Source organism: Erpetoichthys calabaricus, chromosome 18, assembly GCF_900747795.2.
Source record: "Erpetoichthys calabaricus chromosome 18, fErpCal1.3, whole genome shotgun sequence".
NCBI classification, from domain to species: Eukaryota; Metazoa; Chordata; class Cladistia; order Polypteriformes; family Polypteridae; genus Erpetoichthys; species Erpetoichthys calabaricus.
The window spans coordinates 85,730,642-85,758,365 of record NC_041411.2 but is presented as its reverse complement, the minus strand read 5'-3'; the positions used below and the strand labels follow the sequence as shown (position 1 = coordinate 85,758,365).

The following is a 27,724-nucleotide window of genomic DNA, read 5'->3' as shown; positions in this document are numbered from 1 at the left end:
CGTCTGTTCCTGTCTGCCCCTGTGCTCAAGTGGCAGTCCGCCTGGGTGGGCTCTGTTGCTAGCGGAGACTGCCAGTTCAGGTGTCTTGTGGCCGGTGCCAGCCCATGTGCCCAGGAAGGTGCGGCTCAGGTCCTCGTCCCCCCCATCCCGTTGCCCCCTTCGGTGCGTCGACTTTGTGTCTCGGCCGTCGCGTCACAACAAACGACAAAGTGAAGTACAAAGTCTGTCCTATTTATTCAGTTTTCGATCATAAAAAGGCTTTACATTAAGGAGACGTCTCGTTCTCAGAAAAAGTCCAAGTTCCTCACACCGGGCAATGAGCTACAGGGTGGCACCTGTTCAGGAACCCGAGGCCGTCACTCGCCACGGGCACAAAGCTGGAGGAGACGCCCTGGCGAAGGACGAAGTCGAGTTTCATGCGCAGAAAGCTTCAGCTACAGAGTGCGCCTCTCGAGACTTTTATGGGGGGGGGGGGGGGGGCGCGATCCAAAGAAACCTACGGGACCACCAGGAGCCTCGGCCGAACTCTCGGAATCTCTGCATAGGTAGTGGGCGGAAAAGCCAGCGTTCTCGAGGGGGACATGAGAGGACAAGCTGGCACTCCGCCGTCACGTCGCCAGGCCACACCAGTTCAGGCTCCCGAGGGTCTCGCGGAAGAACGTCGAGTGCAAAATGCTGGCGGCCATCTTTGAGAACGTCAAGCGCGCCATTGGGGCGGTTTACACAATTTCTGAATGCCACCCCTGCCTAGAGCTGCGCTGCCGTGTTTCTGTTATTTGAGTTTAACGGCAGACGGGCGAGTCTCTTCTTTTCATCGTTTTAATAAGGCATTCCCTGTCTTCAGCGGACCGGTCCCCCGTTTGGGTGACAAAACAGCGGACCGCCATTGAAACGTTACACAAAATGAAACCACGGGTGGCACCGCGCAGGGGAAGATGACAACACGAGAGTCTAAAACGAGCCCTGGACTGCAGCTCGGCCGCCCCCTCTCATTTCTACAATGGGGGGCCGCGTGCTGCTGGACCCTCGGCAACGCGCCTCAGTGGCGGACGTGGAGGAATCTATAAAAAGGCTAAACATGTCGTACAAAATCTGCATATAAGAACATTTAGGAAAGCCGCTTTGGTAACAACAGCCGGAGACGCGGCGGGGCATCTCGGGGGTCCGCCCGGAAACAGGAGACGAGCCTCTGGAGGGTTTGGGTTTCGCTTTTCTTCTTGGAGAGGATCGGTCGGTCGTGTTTTGTTTCTCTTTATGTCTTCTAAATCCTAAACATCATATCTATGAATAACTGGCACCGGCCGGCATCCCACTCAGTGCTGGCCAGGCTGGCATCCGGAGGAGTCCAGCGGAAAGTCCGAGGCGCGCTCTTCGTCATAACGTCGACCTGGCTGTGAAGGACAGCACGATTGTACTGAGGGCCGACAAGGTGGACACCTTAGACGCTGAGGCGACGGCATCTGAGCCTGGGGGGGGGGGGGGGGGAGAGAGAGAGGAAGACAAAGAGAAAAGAAGAAGGTGGTCAAAGATGGTCGCCAATGATGATGATGACAAGGACGGTGGGCCCTCTGCTACGACACCCCATAATGACCTAAAAGACAGAAGACCGCCTGGCCTGGTCCTGCCATGGGAGACCCCCGGTGTGCCCTGACCCACTTCAAAGTACTAAACAAGAAGATGAAGACGAGGAGCTGTGATGAGAGTCAGAGACGCCACACAAGGGCACCGTCGTCAGCACCTCTGCCTTCATACTCTCCTCCACCACCAGCAGGGCCAGTCGGCGTCCCATAACCAAGGCTGCTCTCCTAACCCACTTGTGTGGTGGGCTTCCCTCAAAGTGAAGCTAAGACCCCCCCAACAATTCTGGGGCACCTAAAGGACACGTCATTGAGCTCGTTGGGCTCTTGTCACCCGTCCACATGACGTCTACCGGGTGGTGACGATTGTAAAACCAGCCCGATTCTTTACTCGGTCGATTATTCAACTACGAAATCGTATCACTAATATGGGGGCTCAGCCCCCGTAGCCGTTCTCAGCTTCATTGGCTGACCTCTCCAATTGGGTGGGGGCTGCTGAGACTACCCACTTGGGGGGTCATTGGACCCCCTCAACTAGACTGTTGGCACAGCGGCAGTGCCCATCTTGCCCTTGCAGCGTGGATGTGTGAAGTGTCTGCTCCCAGCGCCATCTTGTGCCCCCCCCCCCCCTTCTTTATCTGTGTGAATGAATCCCCCATTCACCATCGTGCTTCTGTGGCCCGGTGGTCTCGATGATTAGTGACCCCAACGTAACGACTCTCCTCTCACCTCACAAGCTTAAAGCCCCTCTTTAATTTGAGAACCTGCTTGATCTACCTGGGGGGCACCGTGCCAGCTGCTAGTCTCAGTGGGAGCCCACCGTTGTATGCCCGATGTCTCCCTTCTCTACACGCTGTGGCTGTAGAAGGTGACAAGTACACAAAGACCCCTGGATGATGACCCCCTCAAGCCCACCGTCCTGTCCTGGGTGGACCCTCAAAGAAGATGGCAGGGTACCTGGAGAGCCCGGGATTGTGATCTGCTTACTGCTGCTGCCATCGCCGCCGTCGCTCAGGGGTTTGATCTGAATGACGTACTCGTCGTCACTGGGCAGGGACAGCTCCACCGATGTTGTGTTGGTCTCGATGACGCTGGTGCTGCTCTGCTTGTTTCTTTTATATAAAACCTGAAGACAAAAGGAAAACGTTTACAACACACAACCCGATGGTCACTGGGGGGCCGGAGTCGACCCCCGACCGACTTAAAATGGGAGCTCGCTGACTCGTGGGGCTCCGCCCACGTCTACGCGGCCATCGTTTTCTGGCCTGATGTGCTTGGTGACAAAGAAGAACAAACAAGGTGGGCACATTTACTAAGGGATCAGCTGGTGTGATTTTCGATTTGTTCTGAGGGGCACAGCGTTCATCTGATTTAACAGCAAACACACAGCGACGCAGGAAACGTCCAGCGGACAAAACATGTCGGGTTTAGGCCAATCCCAGCTGTCGGACTCTTCATCATCACCGACATGATGCCCCCTACAGGCCAACAGTAAAGCCTGCCAGGGGGCACTCAGTGAATTGTCAGTCAGTCATCGTCCAATCCACTATATCCTAACTACAGGGTCACGGGGGTCTGCTGAAGCCAATCCCAGTCAGCACAGGGTGCAAGGCAGGAAACAAACCCCAGGCAAGGTGCCAGCCCACTGTAGGACACACACCAAGCACACACACGGGACAATTTAGGACCACCAATGCACCTAACCTGCATGTCTTTGGGCTGTGGGAGGAAACCCACGCAGACACGGGGAGAACATGCAAACTCCACACAGGGGGGGACCCAGGAAGTGAAACCCAGACGGGTCTCCTTACTGCGCCACCGTGCCGCCCTCAGTGAATTGTTACCTAACAAAGTCTCTGCCCACCCCCTCAAACCCGTTGGGTTTAAACGATGGGCTCCTGCCACTCACACCCACTCTTAAACAAGCAGCCCATGCCCAGGGGGCTGCCCCCTCCTTGCTGACTGCCACTCACTTGCTGACTGGCCCCGCCCAGATTGCACCACTTAAAGAACCAGCCCACTCACAGCTTGTGAAGACTGGGCTGGGGGAGGAGCCAGCGGCGGGGATGTCAGGGTGGCCCCGCCTCCTGGGGCTCCACCCATAAAGATGGCGGAATGGCAGAACAGAATAATAAAAATAAAAACAAACCAAAAGCGGGTCTGCAAGACAACAGTGGCAGCCGCCATTTCAGGTGCCAAGCGTGGTCCCCATGACCTCCCAGTGACTGTGACATCCCCTCCAAACGCTTCCCACATTGCTTAGCTCCGGGTGAGCCGCCTCACGAGCCAGCAGGAAGGGCACAGCGGCGCTCTTAATGAGTGAAAAGGCAGACAACCCACCTGGCGAGGCCGCTTGTCACCAGCGCCTTGGCACTCGCTGATCCACTTGATGAACACACACAACTAATAACAAGGACGCCACTTCACAAGATGTGACCTTTGGTTGAGGGGAGCCGCCGCCACCGCGCCACGTCGACATGACAGCTTCGGATTTTGTCCCTTAATGATGTCCTGCGTGGGCTGCCTGCCTGGCACATTAATTAAGGGCTCCGTGGTAATCAGGCCTCCAGATAATTAATCAGCGTCGGGGCACCTGGCGGACACTTTGTTTTTTCTTCTTCTTAAATTACCTTTGAAAGTGTGGCATACGCGCCATTATCAGACGGTGGGCTTGAATGTCACAGCAGGAACTTGCTGCCCTCCAAAAGGTGAAGCAGAAGGCCACTGGAATCCTCAAAGGACGAGTGATGAATGGCACCCGCGTCAAAAACAAAAAGTCATTACGGCGGGGGGAGCCGATGGCACACCGCGCTCACCTTGGCACCTGGCAGCACATGAGCAGCAGGGGGCGCCCTCAAGTGACTTGGGCCTGAGCCTACACGCCTGGCGAGGGGAAGGTGCACATGGCAGGAGGGCCGAGTGCACAGGCGGGCACACAAATGGACAGCATCACAGTATGTGGCCACCAGAGGGTGAAGCAGTGAGGGGGGCACAGGAAAGCCAGAAGCAGAAAGTCGCCCCCATACCCCAAATGGGTATTAAACCCCGTGTTTTACAAACTGAAGAGCCGCAGCTGTTTGTCACCTCCTGTCACCATCACCAGTGTGACAGACATGTGTGAAAGCTGGCACCCGTCTCCACCTTGATCTCTGCTTCTCTTGCCATGCCGCCTGATGATCTCTGACTTTGTGCCCCCGGTGGATTCTTTCCATTTCCTTCCCTCCTGACCAGAGCGGCCGTTTTTAATGCGTCTCGGCTTCAGTGCCCATGCCCGCTTCACCCAGATAAAGGGGAAAGTGAGAGGGCACAGGTCTCGTGTGACTGGCATAAAGCACCTCCAAGAAGCCAACAGTGCCATCCTTCAGTCTGGCTGCCCTCCCTTCTTAAATACGATTTTTGCTCTTTGATTATTATCCTTGTTAGCTTTTGTCATTTAATGAAAGCCCCCCGATTGGCAAGCCATAAGGGGAAGCAGACTAATGGAGTGTGGGGGTCTGTTTGCCAGTAGCTTGCAAGGACGTGAGAAATGCCCACCAAAGACTGTGATGAACTTGAGAAGCACAATCAACAGCGGCGATTCGGTCACCTCCTTCATGGCATCGCGGTGACCGTCATCAATAAAGGTATCCCACTCCACCTTAGAGGGCTCCATGAATTCACTGTGACAAAGTTCATCAGGGGCAGGAGGGCACCACCAACTCCACATTTCAAAATACGAGTCATGAGGAGAGTGGGCAAAGAGATTTCAAACAAAGGGGCATTGCAGTGCCCACTCGTGTGACATGTCCTCCTAAACTCAGCCACTTGCCCCAGGCCAGCCGCTTGTCATGCGCCATTACACCTGAAGGGGGCAGCAGCCGCCCAGCTTTCGGGAGTTGAGCAATCGCGTCGCGAGTGCGCGCAGGTTTGTCCCGTGGACGCGCAAAACGAGCCCGACGACCGGAACAGCAGCAACTGAAAGGGCAGTTGGCATCGCGACGACGTGCCCAGAATCGGCCGGTGTGTCAGTGCGGGGGCGCCTTAGGGACATGTTGTGGCACATCTTCATCCCCCCCAAACGTGGAGAGGGGCTACGGCTCGAACCCCCACTAAATAAAAGCACAAACGACACCGTGAACTCCACAGAATGTCCTGCAAATGACAGCTGGGTGGGTTTGAAGGGGCACATGCGCAGATCCTCAGTGAGGTCGAAGTCGCTGTAGTGGCATTACTGTGCTGGAGGTGTCCCCCCCCCACCCCCCGTTCCTGTGGCACACAACGGGGCAGAGCTTCACTGGCCGTGCCTTCGAATGGGGGGGGGGGGGTTAAGTGGGGGTTTGCGATGTCGGGCGAGCGCAGCGCACGAAGCAGGCAAGGAAACGGTCAGCGGTGGGGGGGCATCTGACTTCGTGGTCTCCTTACGCTGGGTCAGCATGGCGCTATATGCTGCTCGTAGTGCGCGCTCTCATTCGAAGGGGTCATCAGAGGAGGTCTGACCCTTGGGGGTGTGCTGTCCCCTCGGTGTCCCTTCACTTACACAACTGTCACCTCCCTGTGTACTTTACGAAGCGCTGTAATCGCCCATCAGTGATCGTACCTTGTAGCCGGTCACCTCCGATTCGTTCTCCAGGGCCTTCACCTGGTCCCAGTTCAGGATGATCTTGGAGTCCGACGTGTTCCACACGATCTTCAAAGGGGGCTGACTTGGGGCTGCAAAAGAACACACGACGTGCTGCATGAGAGCCTCGCATCTCAAAGACCCGCATGATGTCACCCGGGCCGCCCACCCACCCGTTTCTATACCTTGACATTTTGGGAGGCGGTCATCCATCTGCGCCGATACTGATAACCGCCACGTGGAGGCGCTGTGTCACTTGCAATAGCACCCGTTCAATGCCGGGGAAGATCGAAAGGTTTTATCGGAGGACTTGGAGCGGCCCTTTAAATTAAAGAAACGTCCGTCCGTCTGCGGCCGCTGCTAAGTCCACCTCATCACAAAGATATTTGACCGGGCAGCAAAGAGGAGCCGAAAAACCTGCGGCCGGTGCAGCGAAGTGTGCCGGGAATGGCGCTATACGAACACGCTAACTAGTGCGACGTGGTGCGGGGCTCAATGCGCCGGACCCCGAGGGTGCCAGGTGCCCGATGTTGGCTGGCAAGGCTGCCCCCTAAGCAGGGTTAAAATGGTGGGACGGGCTCATATAAAGGCTGCCCTTGCCGGCCTTCGTGAATTGGTTTTTAACACAGCAGTTGGTCTTCAGACTGGAATGGCGGGGTCGCCCTCGTTATGTGAACCCGAGGAAGTCCTTCAGGGGTCCGTGAGGACAGACTAGATGAGCCCTGGACTGGACTTTCCTCCGGCCGTACTTTGATGGCTGGGCCACAATGCGCTGACATTTGTGACGCGGTGACTCATAAAAGGCCACGTGTAAAAATCGATCGATCGATCAATCGCCGCGCAGCACACCCCTCATATCTCACTGCTTTCCCTGCGAATCCTTTCTTTAACGTCTGACTGGTTTTCATGTCAAAAATGTCATCAACACAAAACAAAACCAAAAAAACCAACAGCAGCCCCTCCTGCCAACCTCCGCGACCACCGGACCAGTCCACATTCCAGCACAGGTGACGGCAAGAAAGGAGGAGGAGAAGAAGAACATTCGTCAAAGTCGTAATGACATGCTGCCCCGTTACAACACGAGTGCCCGGTCACCCTCCATCGCCAAGGTGCCACATCCTCCGCCCCTGCCAGTGACGTCAGTCCACTCCCCCGGTATGAGCTCGAGTGTCCGGTCGCGGCCCGCGGAAACACTCAGTCGGATCGCCACGTCCGGCAGTCGCAAAGGCGAACAGATGGCATGGCGTGGCGTGACGTGCCAGTCGGCTTTTCTCCTTCACTAACTCTATCTGGGCTCCTGTGAACCCCCTAACCCCCCTGTGAACCCCCTAACGTGTGGCGTGGTGCAGCTCTTCGCTTTTCCTCGATTTCCTCCCAAGCGCAAGTTTAGCAGAAACACACGAGACCACCAAAGCCCCGCCGTCCAGCCGATCCGGACACTCCTTTTAATAACAAATCGGCACGTTAATGTCGGGGGTCACCGACGTCGGCCGGCGACTCGTTTTAATGTCACTGCAGGGGGCGACTTTTACAAAACGCCTCCAAGTTCCTTTTCGTCACCTCCCTTATCTAGCCATCCATTTACTTAATCTGCTCGCCCACCTAATTAAGACCCCCCCCCCCCCATGGAGTGATGCTTCGGTCAGCACTGACTGATGATGATGATGAGGGCACTGTCACACCTCACTGAAGTTCCAGCTGTTCACCTCCAAGTGGACTCTTTAAACTGATGGTGACACACTTGGGCTGGGGGGGCCCTCTGTGACAAAGGCACCCGTGTCCTGTCCCGGATTTCCTGCTCCTCCACTTTCCGCACGCGCCTTTGTCTTCGGCTCCGTCCTTGACTTGACTTTGCTGCTTGGACTCCCTTCTGTTCTCGTTCTGCTTCGGTGGTCTCGAGGGCTGCCTGCCTCTCCGCCTGCTCTTACTTCTCCTCTCCTCGATGACCTGATCTTTGGCTTTACTGCTTCACTGAGCCCCCAGGATCACTGACTGCCAATCAAGAAGTGCCCATGTGGGTGAGGTGTGCCATGACACCAGCAGGAGGCGCTGTGCACTGCTTGTGGCAGGAGTCTGGGGTCTCGCTGTTAATGGAGGGGCAAACCAGTGATTTGTGTCATTGGGCCCGGTGTGGCGCCTTTACTTTTCTATGCTCTCTTCACCCGTTCTCACTAATTTTGTATTTTCATTTTTTCTAATGAACATCATCCATTTCTTACTGCTTTAGAATGTATGTGCCCACGTTTGCCACCAAGGTGTGTCGTGGTGCCATCTTGGGTGACAACACACAGAACACCAAAAGACCCAGAGAGTAGGAAGGGACGATGAGCACAGGTTGTGACCAATGGAGCAGACAACCAAAGACACATCTGCTGCATGACGCGCTCAGCTTGGGTGGGGACAGCAAGTGGGAAGGGGACACCGCAGCCTGCAACCCAGTGACTCCGCCCACAGCCCTTCCTGCAAGGTTTATGTTCGCTGTGGCCCCGCCTCCAATCCCCCTTTAAGGTTTCATTCTGGTTGTTGCTCCACCCCCCTGGACATTCAGCAGCTCAGCCACTCCCCTCTCATCAGGTTCCATTTTAACTGGAGCTCCGCCCCCAGAGAGCCCATCAAGTGTAGTTTTGACTGGAGCTCCGCCCAGGACCTGCTCTTTAGGTTGACTGTGGCTCCGCCTTCAGACTGGATTTTAATTGTAGCTCCGCCTCCAGCCCCGCCAGGCTCAGTCCGATCTGAATTTATAATTTGTGAAGAGGGTCTTTGTTGCTGTCTTGGTGGTCACTTTGAGGCTCTGTGGTCCTTCCATTAGGGGTACATTTAATGAAAGAGTCTGGAGCCAGCTGAGATGGCACCTGTCTGCACCCTTTGGCCCCAGTGTGGCCCTGCCCACCACTCCGTAGACTGATAAGAAGGTGACATCGCTCTGTCACAGCACCATTACTTAAGCGTCACCGCTGACACCCTGAATACCCACATCCTCAGTTACTTGTGGCTCTTCTCGCTGCCCATTTGTTTTTATGTCACCATCACGTGGTCTATAAATGTCACAGAACAAGGGGACAGCGGGGCTAAAGTCTGGAGACGGCCGGAGTTCTATCTGGCCTTTGTATGAGCCACTTAGACGTGTCAGGGTCACCGTGACATGTGGGCGGTGCCCAGTCCGGCTTTCGGGGTGCCCTACTAAGCGCTCTGCCACCCGAACGTTCAAACGATTCTTCAGCGTGACCTCCACGGGCAGTGAAGGACTAGGAGCCGCCAGCAGCCCGCTCTCCCGTTTTACAGTTCGATGCTCAGTCCCAAAGGGTTCAAGCTTCCCAGCATGCACTTGGGCCCGGAGAGCGAGCGAGCGAGCAATTCCACAGATAGAGATCTGTGCAGCTGTGCCGTGGCGGCTAATAAAAGCCCTTTATTAATTCCGCCGGGCGGCCCGTCTGCCGCTGTGTCGCTCTCCCAACGTGGACGCTGTTATTATTTTAGCAAATGGCGCAATTATCTGCTCGGGTAAATATGCGCTGGCGAGATAAGTGCGAGGGGAGCGGATTTGACTTCTCTGATTTCGGTCACAGGCTCGATATCATCAGCCTCTGCAACAATTCTGTGCTCCTCTGATAGCGGAAATCAATGGCCAGTGCACAGGCCGGCGTTTGAAGGGCGCTATATGACGGGAAGAGTGAACGACACGAGCGACTCTCTGGGGGTCTTTCGAAGAAAATCTAATATGTCACTGCGACGCGGCACACGGTGGTCAGGCGTTAAAGGAAGATTACTGGGGTCTGTACACTGCTGACACAACTAACGGACAGACACGAAAGGCGCTAGATAAGTGACAGGCGCTATAGAAGTGACACGTGTGACAGGCACTAGACAAGTGACAGGCGCTATATAAGTGACAGGCACTAGATAAGTGACAGGTGCTATATAAGTGACAGGTGTGACAGGCGCTAGATAAGTGACAGATGCTATATAAGTGACAGGCGCTATATAAGTGACAGGTGTGACAGGCACTAGATAAGTGACAGGTGTGACAGGCGCTAGATAAGTGACAGGCGCTATATAAGTGACACGTGTGACAGGCACTAGATAAGTGACAGATGCTATATAAGTGACAGGCGCTATATAAGTGACAGGTGTGACAGGCGCTAGATAAGTGACAGGCGCTATATAAGTGACACGTGTGACAGGCACTAGATAAGTGACAGATGCTATATAAGTGACAGGTGTGACAGGCGCTATATAAGTGACAGGTGTGACAGGCGCTATATAAAAGTGACAGGCGGTATATAAGTGACAGGTGCTATATGGGGACAGGGGTGGGTTTTTAATTCCCTTGTTAAACGCCGCCCTCTCTCTCTCTCTGCTTTAGCACATCCCTAATGTCACATTTCATATTTCTGACAGGCCTTGTGTCTTCAGGGTGGGGCCCCATGACATCACTGCTGAAGGACCGCCCTCAGCCTTAATATGGGGGTCCTGCTGGAGTTTCCTTTAACCTCTCAGGTGTTTTGAGTTTTCTGGTCCACTTTTTGGGTAAACGGCCCCCCCCCCCAGTTTGGTTGTTATAAAGAACTCCTCGTCTTCTCAAGTCAGAGGTGTGAGGGTCTCCTCCCCTGCAGGACAGTTGTGCACACGCCGTTAGTTCTTCAGGTCGTTTCGAGAAGATGAAGACGATGAAAAGCAACAGGAGGACCCAGCAAGTGGTCTCCGTGTGACTGGTGCCGTCCAATGAAATGAAGCCAAGTCAGGGCCAACGCTTCCAGACTGACCCCCAAACACAGACATGGGGTGGGCTCGGTCCTTGAGGGGGGACCAGCCAGCAAGCCTTTCCTTCGACCCCATCGCAGATGAATCAAATCGCGGCCCCCCCCCGATTTGCCCCAATCGATTACTTCTGCTCTGTCACCTCGCTGAGGTGTGGCGCGTTGTCTGCGTTTGCCCATTTTATTCCATTCATGCCACACGTGTTCTCTTTTCAGGTCCCAAATATGCTGCACTTTGCCCGTATTAACATAACGACAGCGAGGGTCTCTGTGTGCCGTCGCGGGTCCGAGCCCGACTGACCCTCCGCCATCCCCATCAGGCGCCCTGCCACCCAAGCTCGGACTACTTACGGGGCTTCTTGGTGGTGGCGTTGACCGTCACGCTGGGTGGCCCCACGCCAGCGCTGTTGTATGCACGCACCGTGATGTGGTACAGCGTGCTGCCCTTCAGCCCCTTAATGACGGCCACCGTTTTGTTCCCCGCGGTTCTTCCGATGCTCGCCGTCTCATCTTTTCCATCCTGACTCCAGTATCTCAGCTGGGAAAGAAGAAGAAAGAAAGAAAATCAGGAAAAGGGATGAAGTTGGCAAAATCTCCTGGAAAAACCCAAGGCTTCTTATTGAATTTCAACTTTGAGTCTGAGGGGAGACCTCTGGGACCCCCGATAGCAGGACGGTGAGTTACTCCTTAAGGGCCAGCACTGGACCTTCAATTGGTGTCACTTTGTTTGTATGACGTGTAGGACAAAGTGGGCACTGCCCATTCTGCCGGGCACACAAAGCCCATCGAAACAGCCCATTTAATAGGAACGTCCCAACCTGCAGTTCTGAGTGAACGGCCGATCAGGGGCTCCACCGATGGCAGCTCAGACAAAGGGGCACCTAGAGGGGCATTCACTTCAGGCTGGTAGGCACAAACTGAATGGCGTCTGCATGCTCAGGGGCTGTGGGGGCAGCAATGTGGTGCCAACCGGGGGCCTGGCAGCTGGGCTCAGGCAACAGTGAAAGGTAATCGTCGTCAGGGCCCATGCCAGCTGTCTTGATCTGCCTCTGCCCAGTGGCCATAAGGGGACAGAGACCAGGGGGCCTGCGTACTTCTTCACTGCCCACCCTGATGGGTCGTCTGGTCCTTTAGGTCTGCCAGGTATGTAGCTGGGCTTTGGGTTTGACCCCCCCCCACCACCCCCTGACTTCACTCCTGCCTGAGGCCACCAGAGGGACCTCAAGATGAGGCCAGAAGCCCTGTAGAGGAGACTGGAGGTGACGTCAGGTGGACTCCTGGGATTGTCGGACCACCACAGGCCCCGTGGGCAGCGGGCGAGTTGGGAGGAGTGGAGAAGGAGGGAAGATCAAAGGACCAAGCAGCAGGTATGGAAAGGGAGGCCAGCGGGCCAAAAAACAGGCGGGCAGGCAGAGAGGGCGACTCCCGTCAGGTCGGGCACAGAGGGCAACAGCTTTGCTGCCCTTCTTATGGCATTTTCTGTAATAACAAACCGCTCTGTTTTCCATCATTTTGGGCCAGGGGTCTGCACAGGAGGGTCCCCTGTTATGGAGGCCATAACAGAAGTGTGTCACAAGAGGGCACTTCTGGCGTCACAGGGAGAGTGTGCCCCCTGTTGGCCCAGTGTGTGCCCACCCAAATACAGAGGTACCTGCTGTCTCTGTCGACCCCCTGGGTCAGATACGTGACCCCCGAAGAGCCACACAGGCGTTCAATCAGAGTCGAGGAAATGCACACAACGGCCAAAAATGGGATCACAATGAGTGGGCACTTAATAGAAGCTTCTGGAAGTTGGCAGCGGCCTCCAAAGGTCACTCTCACTACCTCCTGGTATAAAAGGGGCAGCAGCGGCCCATTAGTAACATTTCTCCCTGCCAGGACCTCTGCGTGGCGAGTTAAACTTAACGAGATTCACATCATTAAGAAATTTAAGACCACCGGACGGGCACGCAAGTAACACGGGGAGGAAGTGGCGGCCGAGACACAAGCCCACCCACCGGCAAACTACAGGGGGCTGTGCGCTGTCTGCCAGCAGGTGGGCTCAGGAAGTCACTTCACGCCATTTTGTACAGTGCCCCCCCCCACACACAGACAAGTTCAACGCCAGTGTGCCCACATGTGTGCGCATAGGGAGTCTTCATGTCCACGAGCTTCTCAACGAAACACACCACCACGGGGGGCCAGAGCCCATCACGGCAGGGACGGCGGTCCCACACACACACAGGCCCTCTGAGGACTTTAACTCCCAAGAACATCGGGTGCCTGAAACTGGCACACGTCTGGACCCCGGAACAACAAGCAGGCATGGAATGCGAGCAACCATCCTGCACCCGAGTGCCTCGGCTGAGCCTCAGTCGACCCACAAGCCAGGTGCCCATCCTGCCACCACTGGCATGGCCGTGAAATGGAACAGTGCTGGTGAAGCCAGGAGGGCACAGTCGGGCACTGAAGGCAAACGAGAATTGAAAACCAAACTGGAAAAGCAGAAGTCGCATTTGTCCTGGGCGCACCTCGCCACTCACCCGAATCGCGGATGCCAAGTTCCCAGCAATGGCGCCTGAGCAGAGACAGCATTTAGTTTTGAGAAAGTCATTCATGGATGATGGGGTGCCCCCCGGGGTGCTTAGTGTTGCATCACGACTTACAAGTTAATATGTAACATCGCCAACGTTATCAACTCAGGCCATCAAAGGGGGTGTCTGGATGGAGCCCCCTGCCCCCCCACCCCGTCACATCCCGTCCCACCGCTCACCTCATAGCCTAAGACCCTCCGCTTGCTGGTGTTCCCGGAGACCGGACGCCAGGAGACTTCGATTTCTGAGGCAGAAAGACTCCGAGCTCGGATTTTAGTTGGCGCTCTGGCGGGTTCTGGAAAAGAAGTTTGACGAGATGCCCCTCATTAATATTCATAACCTAAATCAGAGAGAGCTGGGAAAACGAGGAGGACATTAAAAGGAGACCCTCCACACCGTCTTGGGCGCCCCCATTAAACACGCTTACTTAGCAGGGTGGCACTGGGCACTGACAGGACCAACACAGCACCAGGGGCACATGCCAGCCTCACGCACAGCGCAACTGGGCACGGAATCTGAACTTGGGTTCCTCAAGTACTGACCAGTGGGCCGCCATGCCAGCCTAATTCAAAGGCGTTTGCACAGCACACCATTTAATGGCCGATAATTTAACGGCTCAGCCATTCTGGGGGTTCCGACACCAAACTTCATACACCACCTTGTATGAGGGACGCTACCCTCAATCTAGGCCCGTGTCACAGAGTCAAGAGGGCATCGTGGTGGCACAATGGGGCCACCTCTGGGGCTCCAGGCTTCAGTCCTTCCATCGAGATGTTATCTGCAGGTCTTCATGGTTTCCAGCCATTCCAACCCACCTCAGACCAATGCCACCCCTTACGCTGGCACAGGATGCCACACTGGCCTGCAGCACAGAGCTCATATAGCGCCATGCGTAGTGTGCAGGTGTGTGTAGGAGAAAGCGGCAGAGAGGCTGCCTGCTTGGCAACCTGTTTAACCCCACATAGGGGGGCAGCATGGGGTGGTCTCCAGGAGGCACCTGAAAGGGAGCGAGTCTTCATTCCGGGAGAGGGTCCGCCCTGCTTAAACTTCCTATAGCATGTTGGTCACCGATGTCCTGACGTGGCCCACCTGCTCCTCATGCTACATCTCCCTAATGGTCTGGTCAATCAATCCGGACCCTCAGAAGGTCTCTTAATGCCTAGAGCCCTGACCACTCCAGAGGGAGGCAACACGCTGCGCGTTAGGTGGACCAGCAGGAACTTCACTGGCCTGCGTGACGACACAATGACTAGAGGTGCAGGACGGACCACTCCAGAGACCACCACGGCTCCAATATTGACGGCGAGCCACCAAGTGCGCCCGCTACGAGAGCTCTTAAGAAGCACTCACTCACCCTCCTCCGCCGAGTAGATGGTGACCGAGGGGCCGAAGTGCCCTTCGCCCTTATTGTTGTACACCCCGACCTTCACCTCGTACGGGGAGAATGGTGGGATGCTCTCGTTCTTGTAGACGTATCTGGAGGCGTCCGCCGACGTCACCGCAGCCTGCATCCAGCTGGTGGAGCCCAGAGGGCGAAAGGCTACCACGTAGCCGAATCCTGGCCCGGCCTGCAGCTCTTCGGGAACAGGCTGCCAAAAAAAAGAAACCAAGCGTGACCCAGAGTCCCACACCAGGCGGGCACGGCCTCCATTATGGCCGAGCACTCGGCTCCTTAAAGATTTATAAAGCTAATGATGGCTTTCATTACACCTGAGGGGGACAGGAGGAGACCCCCGGGTTTGACACACAGACAACAAGTAGGCCTGCAACGGCCACAACAGAACACAACTCAACGTTGGACTCTGCGGGTCACCCATCCTGGCAGCATCAAGGCAAGGCAGGAAAGAACCCTGGGTGGGGTGCCAGTCCAGCACCTGAGCACAGAGCCACTCGCTGCCAGGCAAACCAGCCTGTGTGCCTGGGGGTATGAGCAGCCCATGAAGATCCAGGGGGTACATGCCATCTTCACAGAGACAATGACATCACCCCCAAGGACAGAATGGGGGGACTGGGGGGATCCGAGTGACTCCACTTATGGAGAAGAAGAAGAAGAGCAGTCAGCACTAAAATGGTGGAATCCCAGGAGGAAACAACAAAGGTGGACCACCAGGGAGGTGCACATGAGGTGAACTTTCAGACAGACTTCCATAAGGTCCCACAGGAGGGAGAACGGAGGGCACAGTGTGTAGAGGGGCACACAACGCCAACAGAAAGGGGGCACGGAGAGGGGGGGGGGGGGGGGCTTCAGAATGAGGTGAAGCATCAAGTGGCGTCCATCAGCTTCAGAGGTTGGCCGCTGCTCTTTTTAAAACACAAGGAATGTCAGGGTCCTCAAGTGGGTCAAGTCTGCGCCGCCCACTACACCAGGAGGGAGGGCAGACAATTGTCAGAGGGGCACCTGGAGAGCACACCAGCTTGGGCAAACTGACGCCCAACAAACACAAATGGGCAGTGAGAAAACTTCAACTCCCAGCAGGCTTTATGGGGCTGGGGGCGGGCCCATAACAGTGACAGACAGGTGGCCCCGCCTCTTGGGGATCCACCCACAAAATACGAGGAAGACGACAGAACACATTCACACAAAGACGACGATGACGATGACAAGATGCACTTGGAACAGGAGCCCTGGCATGACCGCCGCCTGGATGAGCGCATTGCTTTATTATTATTATTCTGGATAGTCCCCTTGCCACCGCTTACACGGTCCCCACCAGGACACGGGCACAAGTCCAAGGGGCTCACATTGTGACACGTGTTTAAAATGTCCCCCTTGCCTGTCCGTGTGTTGGGTCACCTGTCAGGTCTGAAGGCTCTTGTGTCGTCTGTGTGGGATGGCACCGGTGGTGGAGACAACAATGGGCACAATGTCCATTCTCCATGAGTGGCACATGGACTTGTGCAGCTGATTTGTGTGTCACTTATCTGCTCTGTTACGGTGTCAGTGTCGGCGACGGGTGACATTGTGCAGTCCTTCTAATCTGGCATGTGTATGTGCGCCTCCCAGTTTGTGTTGCAGTGCCAGTTCTTGGCAACTGCCGTCTATGATGCCAGTGCATGGTGTCCGTCTGGTCAGGAGCCCAGACCCTGTTGTGATGCGTCGGGCGGTGTCTTGTCCTTTGTGGCCGTATGTGGACGTCCTGTCCAGATTTTCGTGTTCGTCACTTGATGCCCTTCTGTCTCACCACCCGTCACCAGGGCTTATGTATACAGTCCTCGATGGGCCGCCTAAGGGTCCCAAGGACTGGGCTGTGGCGCCCTGCATGTTCTCCTTGTGCTTGTCGGGCCACAGCCCCCCAGTGCCCCCAGAGTGACCTCCCAATTTCAGGGCTAATCAAGCGCCTGGCAGACTGACCAGCCTCTGAATGCCCTCTTACCGTTTACACGTCGAGGGTCATTTTAAACCTCAGCAGGTGGGCTCCTCGCCCAGGCAATTCTCCATTAACAGTCGGACTCGGAGGCTCTATGCCATCACGCGTCATTGTCACCACCTCGCCAGCTCTGAGGCGGTGCCCACAAGTCTTATCAGGGTTCAAATGAGGCCTGTGCTGACTCGGGGAGGGGGGCCGCGGGTTTAATCGAACTCTCTAATTAGCGGACGCCGTTCTGCTTATTCAAAGGGTCTTCACCGACGCCGTTTTCTTTAATGGCATGAAATGAAAACTCGAGCCCCCACTCTGAAGGGCACTCAACTAATGAAGCGGAGGCGAGAACAAGAACCGAACGAAACCGGCCGGCGGGAGTGAACTGGGAAAAACGCTGCAAGAGGAGGACAGGAACAAGAAGAGGAGGAAGAAGAAGAAGAAGAGCAGTGGCACTGGTGGCAGCGCCAGCGTGGTCAGCCTACCTCCCAGGTGATTACCAGCTCAGACCGGCTCCCTCCGCCTCCGCTCACGTTGGATGGCGTCACCTTTGGAACTGGAAGAAGAAGAAAACAAAAGGGAGTTTTAGTGATTGAGGACTGCCAGGAGGCCAGTCAAACGGGCATGCAGGATGGCACAAGGATGGGCATGACAACTAGCGAGTGGCCTTACAGTGTGCCCATCATCACACTTATTTGGGGACTGAGAGGCATGCTGTGAATGTTAGGATGGGGGGGACTTTGAAAAGAGATCTGCTCCAGGGCAAAATACTAATACAACAGCAGGGGGCGCCCTCCTGGCATCTTGCCACACCATGTGCCACTGCTACAACACTGGGCGTTCAAATCAGGGACATCATTCGGCTGCTTCTCTGGGCAGGCATTTAAACCCCCGTCTGTCTGGTAGGGTGGCTCTCCCTTTGTCTTTCTCCCACCAGTGAGCCCACCCCGGCCCCCGGGGCCAAACCCCAAAATCACCTCCAGGCTCAGCTGGGGCCCTCCTTTTGGCTACAGACACACGCCCCCTAGTGGCCCCAGGAGTCACTGCCCCTTCAGTACCCAAAAGAGGAGCACAACTGCAATGCCGCAATTAAAAGGGCACCCAGCCTGGCACTGTGGGATGTCTTACTGTTATTATTATTACTGTGTGCCCACTCTTGGATGCCAGATGGCATTCTGCCCCTTCTCCTGCCATTTGTGGCCCCACTCATCAGTCCAGGATTAGACAGACTTAGCTGCCCCCCCTAGTGTTCCTACAGAATATCAACATCTTCAGCTCTGCATGCCCACCCTCCTGTCACCTTGGGGACATATGACACTGCCCCCTGCTGGTGCACTTCTTCTCACAGTGGCATAAAGGCTGGCAAAGTGGGCTTTCTCTCTTTCCCCACTCCTATTATCCCCCCAGTGCCAGCTTTGTAGTCCTGGATGAAATGTGTCGGCCCACCACAGCCAAGCTGTTTTTGTCCACCTCATTTACAGGACACCCAGGATGGTGGGCATTCCACCCCATTAAAGGGTCCGATCTGCTTGGGCTAAAAGCGGGCAGCAGCTTGTCAACAGTGGAGTTATGCGACTGAGGGGACACAAATTCAAATTCTACAAAAGGAAGCAGGGCAAGGGGATGTAGAGTAAGCCGTCGCTGCCACAACAACGGGCAACCCTTGGCGCAAGAGTTTGAGGATTTCAATGACAGACTTGAGGACAGCGGCGTGAATGAGCTGCATAAGGCTGGCATCAGGTCCGCCGTGGTGTTGATGTAATTAAACTGAAGTCAGGACACCTCATAGACGACCTGCATTGGCAGGGGCTGAGAGCACAGCGATGCCCCCTGGGCCCTTAACAATCACCAGGACTGGATTAAGTGGATATGAGGGTGGCATCTTAGAGACGGGCAGGCCATGCTGGTTACTCTTAATCAAATGCTCTTTCTTATCCACATTATATTCAAATTAAGAATTTAAGGTCACAAGGGAGACGCCCGCTCTGCACAAGGTGCCAATCCATCTGCCCGCTCCTCCTCTGGTGCTGACACATCCAGTTCAAATGTAAGCCATGTCATCCGAGACCCTTTAGACGGACACATGGGCATAGGGGGCGGCAGAGACAGTCAGCCAGTCACCCTGGACACAGAGGGGACGCCACCGGTGGATGGAGCATTCAGCCATGAAGGTCCGAGGGGGGAACGAGTGCCATCAAGTGTGCCAATGTCAGGAAAGGTGAGCTCTGATCAAAAACCCATTGACTACCCGAGGGGTCAATCACCTGTGATATAGCGCCTTTCATGTCTATCTGTCAATCTGGGGGGGGCAAAACAGACGTGCTTGGAGGTGTCATCACGATACGAACACAGGGGCCCAGGACTGTGGAGAAAGACTGGCAGCAGCTAGCCTGGGTCACCATGATAATGATGATGATGAAGACGAGTGCTTGTCTGTCTGTTGTGTGGTGTCTTTACTATCCGGCCATCTCTGATATAGTGCCTTTCATGTCTGTCTGATGTTGTCATTTGTGTCATATAGTGCCCGCCTGCCTGCCCGCCCTCCTATTTATCTTCTAGTCCCACACTTTCCCGTGTTATTTCAGTGTTGATTGACTCCTTTATTCCAAATCTGACGCTCATTTTAATTTACAGTGTTTTGAAGTTTATGCTTTGTTTAAATAGATGTTGCCGATGGCGCCTTTCAGCTGGCAGACAAAGGGGCACTCGGGCTCCTAAACTGGTGACTAACTGGAACTCATGTGTCACAGTGATCACTGGCCCACCTTGGGAGAACCAAAAACAGCAAAAGGGAGAAGACAAATCCAGGCCACCTCAGGGGGCTTAAAGATGTCAATCGGAGGAAATGAGGTGACAACACAAATGAAGGAAACCAAAATGACCAAAGTGACAGCGAGGAGGACTGGAGGAACATGAAAGGACAACGCCGACTGGAAAACTCAACACGGCAAAGTGTCCAGAGACCACCAAAAAAAAAAAAAAAAGGTACAAAAACACGAGCGTGGTCAGGAGGACGGAGCTGACATGTGACGTGTGACAGAGTGAGCCGGGGACACCAGAAACATCTGGAGACACACAGGAAGGGGGGAACAAAGGAAAGGAAAGGCAAATCACCATATACTACAAAGAGAGACAGCTGGCAGAGGCGCTACGGGACAGGAGACGGGGGGCGAGGGAAAGGCACTAATGGAGGAGTGAAAGGAACGGAGAATGAAAAGCGTTAAATAGTAAGAGGCACAGCAGGGAAAGGCGCCATATAATAAAGAGGGAGACGTGAAAGGCGCCATATAACAGACAGACAGACTGAGAGAAGTGAATATCCCACATGCAGACTGCCTCCTCCCTTGTCCCCCCCCGTGCCCCTCTGTCACCCCCCTTTCGAGGACTCACTGTCACGCCAGGCCCCCCACAGGACATGGCGCTGGCCGATACTCACTGGCTTCCTCGGTCCTTGCTTGTTTGGACGGCACGCTCGACTCCCCGATGCCAATGGCGTTGTTCGCCACGACCCGAAACTCGTACTCCACCCAGGGGCTGAGCTCGACCACCGTGGCTGTCAGCTGTCGGCCGTCAATGAGCTCTGGAACTAGGGAGCCATTTTAGGGAGAAGAAGAAAAATACAAAAGACAAGAAGAAGAAGAAGAAGCGCAGGGTGAGTAGGCCGTCGTGGTGCCCCCACCCCACGATTCACAGCCGCAGTGCCACTCGTTGGCTGCTGTCCCCGCGCCTACCTGTGGTCACGGCCTGCCAGCCCACTGAGAAGGGGGTCCTGGCCTGAATGGTGTAGGAGGTGATGGGGCTGTGGTTATCAGGGGCCGGCCTCCAGGACAGCAGTGCCGTGGTGTCGCTTATTTCCTCTACTTCTACGTGCTCAGGTGGGCCCGGCGGACCTTGAAACACAAAACGAGAGCCGTGAGAAGACAGCTGGACGACGGGGTATGGGGGGTGGGCGAGCTGCTGTGTCACCATGAAAGAGAAGTGGAGGAATGCCAAGCACGATGCCAGAGCCCATCGTGGCACAGGCGGACCACCCATTCTGCACTTGAGTTGACTTCATGCGTCTCTCCACTTCTGGAGATGGTGCTGTAAGAGGACCCCCACTGTGCACTCGGGCACTGAAGCCAAGGTGGGTGCTCTGTCTGCTTGCCCACCCTCCACCCCCCCAGTATCACCACCCCTCTTTGCCTGTCCACAGCATTTGTCCCACACATCATCGAGTTGTACAGCCCCCCAGTGTGTGTGTGTGAAATGACAGGCGCTAAACGGGCCCCACGTTACTAATTGCCCCCATGACTTTAAACCCCCCGGTCAGGTCACCTCTTCCCCCTCCTTCAGCCGGCCCCCCCACTGCTCTCCTCTGGACTTTCTGCAGCAGCGCTGTGGAGACCCAAACTGCAGCCGAGGCTTCACTACGGGGTCACAGAACTGTGTGGACGCTGACCAGACCACCGGCATTGCTTGGAACTCCTGCCCTTATGAACGCCATTCTTATATTATTCTCATCATCATCATCATCATCATCACGTTGTGTACACCCGAGGCATGATGACAGTGACATGGGCAGCACTGTACGTCACATTGTGGCCAGCAGGGGCGCCCTGGAGGTGTCCTCAAACACAGAAGGAGGGATTCATAGTGAAGACAGCAAACAAACCCCACGGCGGCCCACTGGCCTCCCTGATGGACACATCAGCCCTGAAGCTCCTCCTGCTGTCGCTCTTCCTCGGTTCTTTGCTTTTGCCGATTCCTCCTTTTGAATCCTTCAATACAAATTGGAGATTTCTCGTCATCAGTGGTCTGTCATCGTCACCTGACCAGGGTTTTTTTTGTGGTTTCCCTCCCTTTCTGACCTTTAAATTGTGTTTTCGGCCTCTTAAGTTTGGAGTCAGGCCGACGGTGCAGGTGAGGACCTGTGGAGCTCATGGGGGGCCTGGCTTTGGACTTCTGGCCGTCGCGTGACGGGACCCCAACTCTGGATGTTATGTTCTCTAAGACTTTGGCGTCTGCTTCCTAAAACATTTTTTTGCTGCTTTGACAATCAAATTACTGCCCCTCATAGTCATCTAGTGGTCCTTTCATGTGGACCACCCACCTTAGCCTGCTGGAGTTCTTCACGGCCCCTTCCTTGTCCCAGTTCAACTGACTCTCCCCCTGTGCTCACCCTGACGGACTCGAGCCAAGCAAAAGGCTGCCTGAGCATCTGCTAAAGTTCTAAAGCACATCCCACCACGCGGCCCCCCAAATAAAGGCAGAGTACCTCTGACGATGAGGTCTGCTTCTGCAGACACGGCGTCCACGCTGGTCTCCACCACGCAGGAGTAGCGCCCAGCATGTTTGAGCTGCACACTTCGGATCATCATGTCCCCTGCGGAATGCTGCTGGCGGGACAAGACAAAGAGCGAGAGACAAGTGAGGAAGGAATCCTATAATATAGCGCCTTTCACAACCGCCTGGCGCTGCCATGATACTGTAGTGCCCGTCACCTCACATCTCCATTATTTTAGATGCCATGTCCAGTCTTTTTCATTTTAATACACAGCTTCACAAAGCCAGAGATCCAAGGACAGGACACTGGGAGACATCTGAAATGACAGTGGCCCTCAGGTCACATGGCAGCGCTGCTGCGGACAACAAGAACGCTAAACACTAAGACGGCATAACTACAACTAATGGCACTTTAAAGAAAGAAAAGTGACATTCGGGGGTCCCAAGGGGCTTCCACCTCTCCAGACCCCAGTGAAGCCTGAAAATCAAAATTGTGGAGGGTACTTGAAAATGAATTTTAAACCAATCACACGCTTTGCGGCCATTGCTGTGCCCACCCACGGACACACTGGTGGGGCGGGGATAGAGGCCTGAGTGACAGCAGCATGGGAGGGGCTAGATGACAGGGCAGGGCTAGGGACCTGAGTGACAGCAGCATGGGAGGGGCTAGATGACTGGGCAAGAGCGGGCTGGGCAGGGTGAGACACTGGCACACTAATGGGCACGCAAAGTTACCAGTAAGCATCCAGAGGGCCGTCACAGTCCTGCATGTCACTTGACGAGGTCTTTATGAGTCACAGGAGGAAAGATCAGAGTGGGGCGTTGGCCTACCACTCCTGTCACAGGAGCCCCTTTCAGTCGTCTTTTTAGGGACACTTCAGCTTTGTTGCTGTCCTCGTTGTTGTCTCTGCTTGGTGTGACACTACTGCTTTGCCATTTCCTTGACGGGCAGGCTGCTGCCACGTTCTCATTTGGGCCTCCTCCTCCGCTGTGTCGCTGCTCGTGTTCCTGTTTAGTTTGAAGCCTACAGGGCGGGGGCCTCTGCTGCTGCAGTGACAGGTGCAGTCACCGTCGCCATTTTGTTTTGTGGCGGGCGCGGACATTTTGAGAGCGGCGTCGTCACAAGTCAGTCTTGACAGAAGTCGTGTGGTGTGACGTCATGCGTGTGACACTTTGAAGGCGACTCCAGTGACTGAACTACACAACACCTGGCCACTTCTTGACAACATGGCCTGTCCAGGAGAAAACATCGGAGGAGAATGCGGTGCACACACACACCCACACACACATACCAGAATGCTACGGAGCACAAAGAGCCGCGCGTGCAGAACGACTCAGAGCCGACTTTCAAGCCGGCCACAGCGCATCTCCGGGGTTTTGGGGACGCAATACGACAATCGATGGCTGGAGGGGCGGCGGGCGGGCGTGTGGCCGATGCCCTCCGGGGGCTGCAGCTCAATCATTACTTTACATTCAGCCCCAACAGAAATTGTTAGACTCTCAATTAAATTTTTCCAATCCATAAATAATCAAGAAAAGACAAATGGCTCAAATTAGTTGGCTGAGGAAGGCCCATTGATTTTTGGAAGTGCTTATTAGATTGAGGTCTGGCGAGGCTGCCAAGGCGTCTGTCCGGCCGGGAACAGGCAGAGTGGCGCCAAGCCTGTGGAAACGGCCATCGAGGTCGCTAAACACCAGCGACACCAAGGAACGGACCACCTGCACAGTGGGACACACGAGAGACTGTCTCACCACTTCATTGGAAGGAGGAGTTACTGTATGGGGGTCTCCCTGGCACCTATTCGGGTGGTGTCGTTAGAGACCACCTTTGGCATTATTCGGGGGTCGGTTCAGTGTCCTTATTGGTTCAGTTCTTGTGATGTTCTCCTCTTCTCATGTTTGTAGATTTTGGTTTATCGCGACGCCATTTTGAGGTTCCTGTTGCTAGGGGGTGCGGTCCCAGAAGTCATGTGACACGACGTCACCAGCCCGACGCCAAGGGTCACTTGTGGGTTCCCCTCAGACTGGGAGGCTGGCTCGTGATTCGCACATTTAGACCTTCCACATCTCTAGCTGCTCAGCCCGCAGTACGGTGACGATGGAGTCACCACAGAAACCCGCTTAGCTGCTCCACTGATGTCAATGACAAACACCTCGTGACTCAAACGAGCGCTCAAGTGACGTGTGCTCCTGGCGGATCTCTGCATTGTGACTTTCCGATTCTGAAAGGGGACGGCCACGCAGGAGGGACTCTGGGGCCTTGGTGGGCTCTGCATCTTCTGTTCTTCATTCACGTGGTACGCCATCACGTAGCGCTTGCCCTGCACTCGGTGCCCGTGACAGTAATGACGCATTTAGGCCGGGGCCTCGGCTGTCACTGTCACCTGCTCTTCCTCCTGCTTTGGCCTTTGATGTTCTCCACTGGCGTCCCCCACCTCGTCTTCTCAGCTTGGACCGCAGGTGGAGGTGACATTTCGCCGTTGCTCCTCCAGTGATTCAGGATTATTTGAATTGATTTTGCTGGTGAGAATTAAGAGTGAAACTTTAAAACTAAACTTGGCGTTGACTTCCCAAAAGAAACACAAGTGGGGGGCCTGCCGGCCTGGACTGGGGGGCACTTCATGTGTGATTGTGTCTTCTGGAGGATCTGAAGATGTTTAAATATGGGTGGAGCCCCAGGAGGCGGGGCCGCCGTGACTGTCCTGCTGCTGGCCCCGCCCCCAGACAGAGGGTTCCCCAGAGCGGCTCGTCGCTAACTCGGCTTCCCTGTCCGATGTGCTCGGCTCCCTTTTGGTGAAACGCCAGAGTCTTAAGTTTCTCTCCCAAGAGAGGCTTCTAAGATATTTGGGGACTTTTAGGGCATTTTTGAACCCCTGTTAGGCCCGTTTAGGCTGCAGCCAGCTAGGGGGTTTTGGGGTCTGGCTGCCTGGTGTGAGGTCTGTTCTGGGACACAGTGGCAGGGTGTGCACTTTAGACACAAAGCCATCCACTTCTTCTGTGCCGTGTGGCGTTGTGACCCAAGAAACACACAACGGCTCGTCAGGCGCACCTTCAGCCAAGTAGATCAGCGTCTGGTCAGGCCACCGACACGTCGCAGGCTGGCAGTGCCAAACAGTATGGATTACACTGCTGTGCAATGCCACGACTACGTCAGACCACCAGGGCAGATGGTTGCCCCAGAGCTGGACGGCCACACCAGACTGGTTATTTCAGATGTGCCACAAGACAGAATGGTGGCCTGTCGAAGGTCCTGACTTTAACCCTCTAAAGCCCCTTTGGGATGCCCAATTAGAGATGTGCCCCTCAGCTTTGCTCAGGTCATGCTGCAGGACTGAAATGACGAGGCTCTGTGACGGCCACTGGGGGACGACTGCTGGTCACCTGTTTGTTTTATTGTCACTTGTTTCTCATTACTTCAGGCCACCAACAGGCGGTGGGTGGCTTTCTTGATTTCCTGGGGCACATTTGTGTAAAAACGCTGCTAAGCACAATTTACACACAAACCGTGTGACACGTCGGTGACAAATGAGGCCCATGCAATCAATCGATTTTCATTTCTTAACGGCTTTAATGAATCCGAAAGGTGACTTGGGGTGAGAGACGTGCGGATGTCGACAGACGCGCTTTATTAAAGTCTGCCCAGGCGCCTTTCAGTGCCAGTCACAAAAGGGTCTTCTCTGGCATCTCGGGGATGCAAGCAAAGCCAAACAAAGAAACAATCGGGGCCTTCAAGAGCAACACCAGAGAGAGGAAGCACAGACTCAGCGGAGATGCCACGTGGGCACCGCCATCTCCAACAATTCGCACCACTTACCCCTCCGACCTTCTCAAAGTAGTCGCCATCCCTTCTGAAGTCGATGGGCTCTCCGTTGAAGGACCAGGTGAACGTTGGGTCCAGGGAGATGTCATGTGACACCTGGCACGGCAGGACGATGCTTTCACCCACAGTCACGTCCATGTCAGACGGGGGGCCCGTGATGACAGTTGCATCTGCAAAGAGAAATGCAGTTCAGAAAGCAGACCCCCGTGAAGAAGCGGAGTGCTCCCCGTGACCCCCTCACATCACCTGTCCACCCAACCAGCTGGCCTGTCTTTTAACTGGGAGGAAACCCACACAGACATTGGGGGGGGGGTATGCCAACTCCGGACCCCCAGACGAGGCTTTCACATCCGGGGGCCACACGGACAACCAGCCTGTCAGTGGCTCCCATCCCACTACGTGGTAATTCATACCTGAAGCCAAACCTTCTAACGCTTGGGGGTGAGAGTCCCGCTGTGCGCCGGGGGGTCACGTTTGAAACACCTCTCAGTCCCCCCAATTTCTGACCTCTCCTCCTCCGTTGCTCCCCTCGTGGTCCTGAGCTCAGTGTCCAGCCGTTCTGCTCAGGACTTTCCCTGGCGCACTCCAGACGAGGCCTCAGCTTAAGGTTAACCTGTCCGAGACGTTCAGGGCACTTTCTTAACGACTTTCCTCCCCTCTCTAGGTGGGTGTGGGCACTGCCCAGTCCACAGCGACTCGCAGGTCTTCCCATAAGGTGCGCCATCAGGTGTCAAGCGTCCCCTCGGCTGTGACACCTTACCATCGCTCACGTGAAATGTCACCTTCCGGCAGCCTTCAGGGTCTCCTCCTCAGACCTGACCGCCTCGCTTCTTATGTTCTTATCAGAGAATTTCGGAATATTAGGAGGACCCCTGATGGTCTGAGGAGGTTCCTCTGGTGGTTCACAGCCTGCTTTGCTCCTTCTACTCCCTCCATTATTATAGGCCTCTCTGTCAAGGCACCCGGACATCTTGTGGCGTAGCAGGTGGTAGAGAGTTAGGAGGCAGTGTTTAATGCAGGCTATTGAACCCCATGCCATGAGGTGCCAGTTCCATCCCACACCACAGCACCCCACGCGGCCCGCATGCCCCTCACTCCACGTCGGACGGTGAGATTCCAGCCGCCCACTCCGGCGTCTCGAGTCAGGAGGGCCGCTCACCTCCAAGTGCACGCCGGCTCTGCGGAGCAGCAATTGGATAAACAGATTTAAATTATGCATAAGCTGCGCATTCCTAAAATTCAATAAATGTCAGCGCGGGCCGCGCTTATAAAAGATTCACCGTGAAGTGCAGTAAACGCCGAGGAGAAACATTCAGCTTCCAGGTCCACAAGAATCAGCGGGATGAGCCGAGGGGTCCGACTGTAGCTTTGCACTCTTTCGGAGATTCCGCAGCCTGATTTGGGGCAATCGTGGATATCCTTTAGTCTGATGCCACCCTGGCAGTGCCCCTGACATATCCCTCACCGAGCAGCGGGCACCGTGGATGGCCCGTGTGTTGTGAACTTCTCCATTGGTGTCTCATGGCAACATTTCTAGGATGATAAGAACAACACTCAGGTGCCCCCTAGTGGAGCCCAGGACTACCATTTGCCATCACTGAGGTGTCCACCAGCTCTGCTCGCTCACATGACCAGTCTTGTCCACAAACAGTTAAGTCTTCACCAGCCTTGCCAGCTTATTGCTGCCATTTCCTCCACTCTGCCCTTCTTGGCACTCCTGAATTGTCCTTTCTGGGCTCATCTGACAGCTGTTCTCTGCTCACCCTTGGGAATCTC

The 27,724-nt window shown here is 55.1% G+C and overlaps 1 protein-coding gene across 4 annotated transcripts in view; it reads right to left on the bottom strand.

Moving 5' to 3' along the window:
• Positions 1-857: 857 nt before the first annotated feature.
• Positions 858-27,724, bottom strand: part of LOC114668901 (contactin-4-like) — a 453,222-nt gene continuing 426,355 nt past the window's right edge. For 2 of the 4 annotated variants that reach the window (XM_051921332.1, XM_051921333.1), the window contains exons 13-23: positions 25,943-26,118; positions 22,121-22,241; positions 20,595-20,753; positions 20,300-20,449; positions 17,349-17,419; positions 14,859-15,093; positions 13,684-13,799; positions 11,283-11,469; positions 6,154-6,266; positions 2,535-2,703; positions 858-1,466 (exon numbers count right to left, since the gene is read on the bottom strand). In XM_051921332.1, coding sequence (XP_051777292.1) covers positions 1,375-1,466; positions 2,535-2,703; positions 6,154-6,266; positions 11,283-11,469; positions 13,684-13,799; positions 14,859-15,093; positions 17,349-17,419; positions 20,300-20,449; positions 20,595-20,753; positions 22,121-22,241; positions 25,943-26,118 — 1,589 coding nt within the window. In that variant the 3' untranslated portion in view covers positions 858-1,374. The remainder of the gene's footprint in view (positions 1,467-2,534; positions 2,704-6,153; positions 6,267-11,282; positions 11,470-13,683; positions 13,800-14,858; positions 15,094-17,348; positions 17,420-20,299; positions 20,450-20,594; positions 20,754-22,120; positions 22,242-25,942; positions 26,119-27,724) is intronic. The other 2 variants (XM_051921334.1, XM_051921335.1) reach the window with 2 other exon arrangements.